The sequence below is a fragment of the Eptesicus fuscus genome, chromosome 8, assembly GCF_027574615.1.
Source record: "Eptesicus fuscus isolate TK198812 chromosome 8, DD_ASM_mEF_20220401, whole genome shotgun sequence".
NCBI classification, from domain to species: domain Eukaryota; kingdom Metazoa; phylum Chordata; class Mammalia; order Chiroptera; family Vespertilionidae; genus Eptesicus; species Eptesicus fuscus.
Genome location: NC_072480.1, coordinates 16,182,042 through 16,194,284, shown reverse-complemented (window position 1 = coordinate 16,194,284; position 12,243 = coordinate 16,182,042). Strand labels below are relative to the sequence as shown.

At 42.6% G+C, this 12,243-nt stretch overlaps 1 protein-coding gene across 2 annotated transcripts in view; it reads left to right on the top strand.

The window, feature by feature from the left end:
• Positions 1 to 12,243, top strand: part of FNDC3A (fibronectin type III domain containing 3A) — a 209,224-nt gene that overhangs the window by 49,357 nt on the left and 147,624 nt on the right. For both annotated transcript variants that reach the window (XM_054719803.1, XM_054719802.1), the window contains exon 3: positions 8,210 to 8,285. In XM_054719803.1, the coding sequence (XP_054575778.1) occupies positions 8,210 to 8,285 (76 nt within the window). The remainder of the gene's footprint in view (positions 1 to 8,209; positions 8,286 to 12,243) is intronic.

Sequence of the window (12,243 nt, the reverse complement as noted above, 5' to 3'; positions counted from 1 at the left end):
CCTTTTTGGTTAAATTTATTTGTAAATATTGTTTTCCCCCCTATATAATGTATTGTTATTGTATAGAACACTAGATTTTTGTATATTAATTTTGCATTCTGCACCAATACTGAATTCATTGTTTAGATTTAACAATTTTTGGTGGTGTCTTTAAAATTTCCTAGATATAAAATCATGTCATCTGCAAGTAGAGACATTTTTACTTCTTCCTTTCCTAGTCTTTTACTTCTGCCTTTTAATTCTTTTTCTTGACTGTGGCTAGGACTTGCAATAATACTATGTTGAGTAAGAGTGGTGAGAGTGAGCACCCTTGTCTTGTTCCTAATCTTAGAAGAAAAGCTTTTGAGCTTTTACTGTTGAGTATGGTGTTAGCTGTGGGCTTGTCATATATAGTTTTTATTATATTGAGATACATTTCCTCTATATTTAATTTGTTAAGGGTTTTTATCATGAACAGATCTTGAATGTTGTCAGATGTTTTCTCCATGTCTATAGAGATAGCGTTTTTTATTTTATTCTATTAATGTGATATATCATATTTATTGATTTGTGTATGGTAAACCATCCTTGCATGCTAGAGATAAATCCCACTTGATTAGGGTGAATGATCCTTTCAATATGCTACTAAGTTTGGTTTGCTAGTATTTTATTGAGAGTTTTTCATTTTTATTCATCAGGGATTTTGGCCGGAATTTTTTTTTGGGGGGAGGGGTGTTCTTATGGTGTCATTTTTTGGCTTAGGCATCAGGGTTATATTGGTCTCATAAAACGAGTTTGGGAGTGTTACCTCCTCTTTAATTTTTTTTTAGGAAGAGTTTGAGAAGGATTGGCATTAATTATTTAAATGGTTGGTAAAATTCACCAATGAAGCCATCCTATCCTGGGCTTTGTTTGATGGGAGATTTTTAATTACTGACTTCTTACGATGAATTGGTCTGTTCAGATTCTCTATTTCTTCCTGATTCAATCTTTGTTAAGTGTGTTTTTAAGAAATTTTCGTTTCTTCTAAGTTGTCCAGTTTTTGCATATAGTTGTTCATAATAGCCCCTTATGGATCCTTTGTAATTCTGTGGTTTGAGTTGTAATGTCTCTTTAATTCAAATTTTGATGATTTGGGTTCTCCTTTTTTCCATGGTTAGTCTAGCTAAAATTTTTTCTGTTTGCACATGACTTGATCCTGTACATAGAAAATCTCAAAGAATCTTCAAAAAATGACTAGAGGCTTCGGGTCAAGATGGCAGCAGAATTACAACCAAACTACAGAACAGCTATCATTCAGAAGTAATTTCTAGCTGAACAAAAGTCCTAAAACTACAGATACAAAGAATGCAGGTTGAGAGTGGTAGGAGGGACAGAGATATGGAACGAGCTGGTCCAACACCCACCTGTGGTGGTTAAAAATCAGAGGGATATCTCAGCTGCAGAGCCCCCCCTGAGGAGTGATAGGTCCCAGGCCCACAGCAGACTCCCGAGGTCATGGTTCCCATGCCAGGAAAAGAAGTCCGCATATAACTTCTGGCTGTAAAAGCCAGTGGGAACTATGATTGAATGAGGGAGGGCTTCTAGAGTCCGAGGCATTCCTCTTAAAGGGACCACACACAGACTTACTCAGATTCACTCACTCTGAGCTACAGCATTGGGGCAGCAGTTCGAAAGGCACCTGGGACATTTGGGGAGGAATTGAAGTGTCTGGCATCAGGATGAAAGCAGCTGGAGGGGTAGCTTTTTCCCAAGCAGAAATGTTAGCGGAGGCCATTATTCCTTTTCTGAACCCTCCCACACACAGAGCTGGCAGACCAGCACCATATCTGAGTTTTTCACCCTCTTGACTTGATACCTGCTATGTGGTTCTCTCCTTGAAATGTCCTCTTCTCATTTTTAGCTTGTTAACTTCTGATTGTCCTTCTGAACATTATGTAGTTATCATCTCCAGGATTTTTTTTTGCTGATTATCTGGGATGAGTAGAACCTATAGGACATTGTTTATATCCCTATTATACCAATTACTAGTGGCTCAGTGCACGAAATTCATGCACAAGGAGGGGTTTCCCTCAGCCCAGCCTGCACCCTCTCCAATCAGACCCTTCAGGGGATGTCTGACTGCCGGTTTAGGCCTGTGGGTCGGGCCTAAACTGGCAGTCATCCCTCTCACAATCTGGGACCACTCGCCTGCCTGCCTGCCTGATCGCCCCCAACTGCCCTCCCCTGCTGGCCTGATCACCCCAAGGCTTTTATTAGTATAGATATGACCCTTCACAGAAAATTTCACTAACCCTGCTTTACAATAAGGGCTTGACAATTGAATCATTGGGGCCAGATACCAAGATTTCCTTTCTTTGAATAGTGGAGGGAATAATGATCTTATCTTTAAGTTGCCCTGAACATCAAATGAGATACTGACTTAGAAAAGTATAAAAGCACCATATAAAGACATCTGTCTTTTTCATGTACTGAAAAGACAATAAAGTGGTAAAATGAAAAACACTATTTTTATTCTCCCCCTTCCTTCCTTTACAGTCTTTATTTAAACTTTGAAATTTATAAAAATTTCACTCCTGTTTTCATTCAATATTATTTTGTATTAATTTCAGGTTTTATATTAGTTACAGAATAGTGGTTAGACAATCATATACTTTACAAAGTGTTCCCCGATATTTCCAGTACCCACCTGGCATCATACTGTCATTATAACACTATTGACTATATTCCCTATTTTAAGTGACAACAGGTTAACAGGTTCCTTCCAATCTTTCTTTTGTGTTGCTTGCCCTTCCTTTTCTTTTTCACTTCTTCCCTCATTTTATTTAAATAGTATTTCAATTGGCCCTCAAAGCTCAGTAAAGGCACTGGGATACGCTTAATCCATTTTACAGACCAGGAAACTGAGGCCAATTCCAGTTGGCTGTGGAACTAGACTCAGCGCGCAGGCAGCCCTCACAACTGCGCTCTCTGCCTTTCCTAAGGGACAGCCACAGGGCAAACAGAACAGACCTCCCTGTGAGGCTTCTGAGCCGAGCCTTGTTCTCAAGCACTTCTTCATCGTGGATGCTCCACATTCTTTCCTCTCCCCTGCGCCCTGCCCCCATTCTTTACTGCCCCCCCTTCTGGGGAGCAGGTGGTAGGCTTCACACTCACTATGCAGGCACGCGCTGCTGTGGGGCAGGGTGGGAACTGGGGGCGGGGCAGGCGCGGGCTTGCTTTTGGGCCAAGGCGGGAGCAGGAGTTGCGGCCTCTCAAGTGTGCAGGCTGCAGCGAGGCCTGGTTAGCACCAGGAGCTGCGCCGAACTGCCGCAGTGGGGTACCCAGCAGTGTGGCGCACCTCCACTGCGGTGGTACCGCCCCTCAACCTCCGCCTCAGGGCTACAGGTCCACACCCCTCCGCCCAGGCATCCTTCACGCCGGCAGTCATCACCTCTTGTTTCCCACCAGGCCGACCTGCGTCTTGGGGCCACTGCAGAACCTCATTCTCTGCGGGCGAGGCAGATCCCCTCCCACCGGCCCCCTGCCCTGGCCCAAGCCCCCTCCAGTGCACCTCAGTGACACACTGCGCCCGTTGGGCCACCCACCTCCTGGCCAGCCACTTTGCCAAAGCCGCGGCGCTCGCCTGGGAGCCACCCCTCAGGCGGAGGCCTATCTGCACGCCTGCAGACCCCTCTCGCTGTGGCTCCCTGCAGCCCCCCCCACTCGGCTCTCCTGGGTTGCCCACCTGTCCGAACGCTGCTGGGGCGCCCTGCTGTGGGCAGCGTGGTCCTGGGGCAGGGGGTGGGGGTGTGGGGAGCAGCTCGAGTAAAGTTTAGTAAACCTCAGGTCAGCGTTGGGATTCGGCTGTGGGCCGCGGGGGAGTCTGCCTGGAAAGGAAATCACGCTTAGACCCGGAGTGCCACCCTGAGGCTCCACAGCCATGCCCACCTTGTGAACGGTTGTGACATGACGGTGTCCCAGGCAAATTTGCATATTCCTCCATTATATATATAGACTAGCGTTCCCGTTGCAGGAAAAATCCTGCAATAGGGTTTCCTGCTGCACTCTCCCCCGCCCTGCCTTCTCCGCCAGCCCGCCTGCTTTTCCCTTCTCCCCCGGCCCCGCCTCCGCTCCTCCCTTCTCCCCCGGGCCACCTTCTCCGCCAGCCCACCTGCTTTTCTCCCTTCTCCCCCGGCCCCGCCTCCACTCCTCCCTTCTCCTTCCCCCGGCTTGCTTGCTTCTCCGAAGCTTTGCTCCCTTCTGCAGCTCTTGGCTTCTTTCTATGCTGTCTTGATATGCAAATTAGCCGCCATCTTTGTTGGGATAATTTGCATACTCGTCCTGATTGATTGGTGGGCGTGGCTTGGCTGGTGGGCATGGCTTGGGCTTAGCGAAGGTGCGGTCAGTTTGCATATTTGTCTATTATTAGGTAGGACTAGAGGCCTGGTGCACAAAATTTGTGCACGGGGGTGTGTGTCCCTCAGCCCAGCCTGCACCCTCTCCAATGTGGGATCCCTCTCACAATCCAGGACTGCTGGCTCCCAACTGCTCGCCTGCCTGCCTTCCTGATTGCCCCTAACTGCTTCTGCCTGCCAGCCTGATCACCCCCTAACCACTCCCCTGCCAGCCTGATTGATGCCTAACTGCTCCCCTGCCAGCTTGATTGTCCCTAACTGCCCTCCCCTGCAGGCCTGGTCACCCCTAACTGCCCTCCCCTACAGGCCTGTTCCCCCCCAAGTGCTCTCCCCTGCAGGCCTCGGTCCCCCCCCAACTGCCTTTCCCTGCAGGCCTGGTCGCCCCCAGCTTCCCTCCTCTGCCGGCCTGGTCACCCCTAACTGCCCTCCCCTGCAGGCTTGATCGCCCCCAACTGCCCTCCCTTGCAGGCCTGGTCCCTCCCTACTGCCCTCTCCTGCTGGCCATCTTGTGGTGGCCGTCTTGTGTCCACATGGGGGCAGCCATCTTTGACCACATGGGGGCAACCATCTTTGACCACATGGGGGCAGCCATGTTGTGTGTTGGAGTGGTGGTCAATTTGCATATTACTCTTTTATTAGATAGGATGACACTGTACAGTTTATTGGCGGAGTACCTGTCTGTCTCCCTCACTAGAATGTGAACTTTTGAGGCTTTGGACTGTGATTTTTTTTTCTTGGTACCTACAGTACATATGAAAATAGGTGCCAACCAGTGGGTATTTAATATATGATTTTCAGATAAATTAATTTTATTGCATACTATTTTCTGGAACATATAATTTAAAAGAGGCCTCTTTCTCCTTTTTATTTAATAGCAGGATATATTAGTTATGTATATGTCATGTTTGGTTTTTTTAGTTTTATTTCTTTTTGCCAACCTTGTAGTGAAATTCATTAAAGAAACAATTAGTGTTTTATAGAATTTCTCAGTAACAGTACTGTGAGATGATAATGATTTTAAAGAAATAACATGTATATAAAGCACACAGCATTGTGTGACACACTAAGGACTACTTTAATGTTTGGACACCATTAGGAATTTAATGAAATCTAAAGAAAACAGTGAACCCTTTTCTAGAAAATGGTAATATCTACAGAAAGTTTCATATACAATTCTGGGTAGTTCATAAAGCCTGTGAATAGTTATCTATGGCCCCAACTTGAAGAACTCTCCTGTTTTAACCCAATGCTGTTCTCAGGTTACATCCTTCAGTAATTCACCACCTCGACCAAATTCCAACACTAATTAGGAAAAGAGTGAAAAAGACAGAATGGGTTAAAAATATTTTTAAAGAACTAGGATTTGTTTGGAATTGACAAAAAAATGTATTGGAAATAAAAGCAAACTGAAAATCCTCTAGCCCACTTTACAGATTTTGTTTTCTTTAAAACCATTCTTGGATCACAGGAAATTAAGAACAAAATAGCAGAAAATCATAAAAAATAATAGTGAAAATATTCTGTGTCATTAAAACTGAGTTCAATAAAATTCAGAGTCTTAAAGTGCATTTATTACTAAAAAAAGAATGAAATAGGTTTTAAACTGAAAAAGTTAGAAAAACATTATTGTAAGTCTAAGGAAAATGAAAGAAAATAATAAAAATTGAAAATAAAAGTTAATGCATTAAGCCTGGCCATGTGGCTCAGTTGGTTGAGTGTCGTCCCATACACCAAGAGGTCACAGGTTCGATGCCTGGTCTAGGTACATGCAGATTTCGGCTCAGTCCCCAGTGGGGGCATGTGTAGGAGGCAGCCTATCGATGTTTCTTTCTCATCAATATTTCTATCTCTCTCCCCCCTCCCTCTCTCTCTCTCTAAATGTTAATAAAATACACTTTAAAAATATAAATAAGTTAATGCATTAAAAGAAACCTACTTAAATAACGGCTATAGTCTCCTCTCAGGTCTTCCTATACCTGGTTGCTACAGTGCAGCCAGAGTGATTCTCCATAGCACTACCTGTATAAATAACACTCTTCATTGCCCTTAAAATGACTCATAACACCATTTATATCAGACTTGTGCCTACCTTTAAAAATTATGGTAGCCACATTAAAAAAGTAAAAACAGATGAAATTAACTGTGGTAGTGTTTATTTAACTCAGTATGCCCAGACCATTATTTCAACATGTAATCAATATAAAAACTGTTAACAAGGTATTTACATTGTTGGGTGTTTTTTGTAATGCCTTTGAAGTCCAGTATGTGTTTTACACTTACAGCACATCTAAATAGAGACTAGCTGCATTTCAAGTGCTTGATAACCAGCTACAAGTTAAATTTAGAAGCAGTAGAAGATGGTCACAAAGACAAAAATAGGTAACATTGGCTATAAGAAAATAATCAACTATGTTAAAAACTAAGAAGAAAAGGAAATGGGGAATATAATTGCAGTATAATGTAGTACAATATCATTATTTTTTAAAATATATTTTTATTGATTTGAGGGGTGGGGAGAAGAAAGAAACATCCATGTGAGAAAAACACCAGTCACCTGCCTCCTGCATGCCGCCTACTAGTAATTGAGCCCAAAACCCAGGCATGTGTTCTGACCAAGAATCGAGCTGGCAACCTCTCTCTTTGCATGGGATGACACTCAACTGAGCCACACCGTCCAGGGCTTATTACTGTTATTAATATGCAAAGAATACAAATCACTAAGAATACTTAAAACCCCAAAAGATAACTTAAACAGCCAGTTTATAAAAGAGCTAGTAACAAAAATAAAAGATAGCATTAACCTCATTAAAAATCGAGTACAAATTTAAAAGATAGTAATATACTATTTTCATCTAGCAAGGTGGCAAAGATTTTGAAACTGTAATTTCCAGGTTTATGGAAAGTGTGGTAAAAGGCTGTTCCCAAAGATTATGGAGGGAGAATATGAATTAGTAAAACCTTTGTTAAAAGCAGTTTAACAACAGACACAAGAATTAGGAACATATCAAAAGGGAGCAATATTAATTATATAGAAGGGAAAAGTACATACCAAAATGTTCACTTCTGCATTGTTTATAATAATAGCAGAATTGAAAACTACCTAATTTTCTTATATTAAGAGAATGGTAGAATAGTTTATGGTATAGTCATTTGATGAAATACTGTGAGTAATAACATGGAAAAGTCTTTTTATAATATTTGATTATTAATATGTTATAATATAATATAATATAAATATTAATATAATATAATATATATGTCTAAGGAGAAAAATTAAGCCTATGTGTAGAGAAGAAGACTAAGAAATTTATCAGAATGTTAACAATATTAGGATGCAAGGACCTCAGATTTCTTTCCAGTTTTCTGTTTTCCAAATGCCATAAAATTAATGAGTATTACCTATAAAACTACAAGTAAACTACTTAAAGTGGTGGGATTCTTAAATATAATTTGAAAAGTCATATTGATTCAAATATGCTCTATTTACAAAGCTGTATTTTAAGTTTTAATTAACGCAGTGCTTAGCAGCTGAGGAACTAAATGTAAATGACCCAAATACTCTGTGGTTTGACTCTATACATGTTTCATAGTGAAGTTTATTGACTTTACAATAAAAGTTTGCCACTATCTTTTTCTTATCGCCTTATTTTTGACTTAAGTCTGACCTCCAGAAAAGTGACATAATACTTCTTTAATGTGTAATATATGTAATCCCCATTTTCCTTTCCCATTTCATAGGGTTAGATAGCTCATTATCTACTCTCTTACTAGCTCTTGATATACTAATTCACTCTTCTGTTGTTTTGATTAATGCTTCTTCCCCTCTTTTTAAGGTTATTCTGGTACAAGTTAACCCAGGAGAAGCATTTACAATAAGAAGAGAAGATGGACAGTTTCAGTGCATTACAGGTAAGAATGGTAATTTGTTATTATTTGAAACGAGAAAAATGTATAGTACATAAAAATATATATGCTGGTGGTCTCTTCCTTTCTTTCTCACTATCACTACACCAAGTCAAACTCTGAATATCTTATATCTTAACAACTGCAGCATCCTAATTAGTCTCTTTGCCCTGGTTTCTTGATTAATCTTACTACTAGAGGCCCAGTGCACGAAATTTGTGCACTAGGGGGGCGTTGTCCCTCAGCCCAGCCTGCACCCTCTCCAATCTGGGACCCCTCGGGGGATGTTTGACTGCCGGTTTAGGCCCGATCCCACACAGTCCGGGACTGCTGGCTCCCAACTGCTCGCCTGCCTGCCTGATTGCCCCTAACCACTTCTGCCTGCCAGCCTGATCAATCCTAACCACTAATATGCCAGCCTGATCGACAACTAACTGCTCTCCTGCCGGTCCGATAGCCCCCAACTGCCCTCCCCTGCTGGCCCAGTTGCCCCCAACTGCCCTCCCCTGCCAGCCCTGTCACTCCTAACTGCCCTCCCCTGCAGGCCTGATTGCCCCCAACTGCCCTCCCTTGTAGGCCTGGTCCCCCCCCTAACTGCCCTCCCCTGCCGGCCTGGTCGCCCCTAACTGCCCTCCCCTGCAGACCTGGTCCCCCCCAACTGCCCTCCCTCCCCTGAAGGCTCGGTCGCCCCCTACTGCCCTCCCATGCAGGCCTGGACACCCCCAACTGTCCTCCCCTGCAGGCCTGATCGTCCCCAACTGCCCTCCCCTGCAGGCCTGGTCGCCCCCAACTGCCCTCCCCTGCCGGCCCGCTCACCCCTACCTGCCCTCCCCTACTTGCCTGGTCTCCCCTAACTGCCCTCCCCTGCTGGTCTGATTGCCCACAACTGCCCTCCCCTTCTGGCCATCTTGTGGTGGCCATCTTGTGACCACATGGGGGTGGCCATCTTGTGTGAGGGCATGATGGTCAATTTGCATATTACCTCTTTATTATATAGGATAATATTACTAGAGGCCCGGTGCACAAATTCATGAACATTGAAAGGAAATTAATTAGAAGAAATATATATTTTTAAATATATTTTATTGATTTTTTTATAGAGAGAAAGGGAGAGGGATAGAGAGTTAGAAACATCGATGAGAGAGAAACATCAATCAGCCACCTCCTGCACACCTCCCACTGGAGATGTGCCTGCAACCAAGGTACATGCCCTTGACCGGAATCGAACCTGGGACCTTTCAGTCTGTAGACTGGCGCTCTATCCACTGAGCCAAACCAGTTAGGGCAGAAGAAATATTTTAATACTGCTATTTACCCTTTCTTTATAATAGAAGTGTCAACCAAATTCATGATCGACATTGACAGATCGAAATATGCATGCGATTGGCACATTGCGCATGTATGAGTCAACTTAGCCTTTTATAGATATAGAATCAACTTGCTTAATTAGACCTGCTTTCTGATGTAGCTAAACTTTTTCCAGCCCTGTGAAGCACTCCAACTTCTCTTTCAGGTAATTGTCAGCAACACAGCAGTAAATATCAACACACGCAGGGAGAACAAAGGGTAAAATATTTAACTGCAGCAGTGTTTGACTATATTCTGTGCAGTAAGAAAACCTGAAGTCATTTTCAAGGTCCACCATTTTTTCTTTTCAGTCGGGTCAAGTTTCTAAGCTTTCTAAATCTCCTTTTTCTGGCTAATGAAAAGAAAATAGGATTCCACTGAGTCTCCTATCTGCCTACTCCAGGACTTCTGTGAGCATCAAATGAGATGAGGCATGGGAAAATGTTTCACAGACATTTTGGTTACAGTGTGAAATGTTTGCACCTGGCTATAAAGCAAGTCATGTTCCTGGGCTGAAGAAACTGTAAGGAGGCTAGTCACTAGGGAGAGGGAGCCGGGCATTGATATGTGATGTCATTACCCAGCGCCCACAGTGACCATTTCTGGGCTGGGCTGGGTTGTGGGCCGCATTTTGTGTCATGGGGTCTTGGCAGCATCGGCTGCGATTTGGTGGGGTGTCACTCCAGGGTGGCGGCAGGGCCTGTGTCCCACTTGGGGGAAGCCGAGTATTGCTTTGTGGGTGCCAGGTCCACGGTGCCATTTCTCTGTGCGCATCACAGCAGCTCCTGCGTTGAGCGTCTGCCCTCTGGTGGTCAGTGCGCATCATAGCAACTGGTTGGACAGTCAGACACTTAGCATATTAGCCTTTTATATAGAGAGATATTGTTTATGTCACTCAACTGCTGAAAAATCTTCAATGAATCCAGTTCAGGATCCTTAATCTTTTTCTTAAAGATCATTTTATCTTTTTAGTCTTTCAACTCATTTTCCCTTTAGCACTGTTTTACTTCTTACTTGGTAAATTATTCACTGTCTTTTGAGTCTGTCTTGTACTTACTGTAGTGTTTTCTTATCTAGAATTCACCCTTATCACCACCACCCCTAGCCTATCCAAATGCTACCAGTGCTTCAAGACTGAGCTCAGATCTTATCTTTAAAAGGTTTTTTGTCATTTTAATTTGCATCTCTCTGATGATTAGTGACTTCGAGCATTTTTTCATATGTTTCTTGTCCATCTATATGTCTTCTTTGAAGTGTCTATTTAGGAAATATATCCTAAGAATCCTGAAACACCAGTCAGATTGTTTATAGCACCACTATTTACAATAGCTAAGATCTGGAAACAGCTCAAGTGCCCATCAATAGATGAGTAGATAAAAAAGCTGTGGTACGTTTACATAATGGAATACTATATAGCTTTAAAAAAGAATGATCTTTTAATCTTTGAGACAGCACGGAGGGGCCTGGAGAGTATTATGCTAAGTGAAATAAGCCAGTCAGAGAATGACAAGTATCACATATTCTCATTTATATGTGGAATAAAATGAAAATAAACTGACGAACAAAATAGATCCAGAGACATGGAAGCATGGAACAGACTGGCGAATTTCAGAGGCTCAGGGGGATTGGGGAGGGGGGGAGGGGGAGAGAGCCAGCAAGAAGTTAAACAGTGAACTTATATGCATATATCCATAATCCATGGACACAGACAGTAATTAGTGTGGTAGGCCTGGGATGGGCCAGGGCCAGGTGGAGAGGGACAATAGGGGGGAAAAGGGAGGACATCTGTAATACTTTCAACGATAAAGATAAAGTAAAAACAAATTTTAAATTAAAAAAAAATAAGTAAATTAACGTTTTTTATAGTCTTTAGTGAGTATTCCCTCCACACTGCTCACTAGCCATCCCTCCCCCGCCCCCCTCCCACACGTTACTCACTAGCCACCCTCTACAAACATACTTGTAACAAACAAAGATGTCTCCAGATACCACCAGATGTTCTGGGGGGGGGCGGTGAGGGGGGGAACAAAATCACCCCCAGTTGAAACCATCTGCTGTATGTGAAGACAAAAGCAATATATAAGTCACTGGCTTTGTATTTAGAGAACCTGGGTTTAAATCCCAACTCTCACTGATTGTCTGTGTAAACTTTCATATGTTATTTAACCTCTATCAGGTACATTTCTTCTCTGTAAAATTTCCATTCTTGTGAGAATAATAGTACACCTCATAGGATAATTGTAAGGGTTAACTGATGTGCTTGTAAAACATTCTAAACCAGATCTGGCACATATAAGGCACTCAGTAAATTGTGATGTTGGGTGCTGTGGTGTTAATTATTTCATAGAAAGTTACTCCATCTTCTGTGAAATTTCATAATACCAATTATTGTGCCATTCATTTAGCAAGTAACTATGTTCTTTCTTAGAACATTTCTTCTTGTTACATTTTTTAAAGCCATTAAAATTTTGTGTGTTTAACTTGAAATGTTTATTCAGTCTCTTCAACTAAGTTTTGAGCACTTTAAGAGCAGATACCATTTCTTACATTTCTTATATACCCTTCACTTATTGGCCTTCCACATATTGAGTACCTAAATAATAGGCTTTCATTTGAA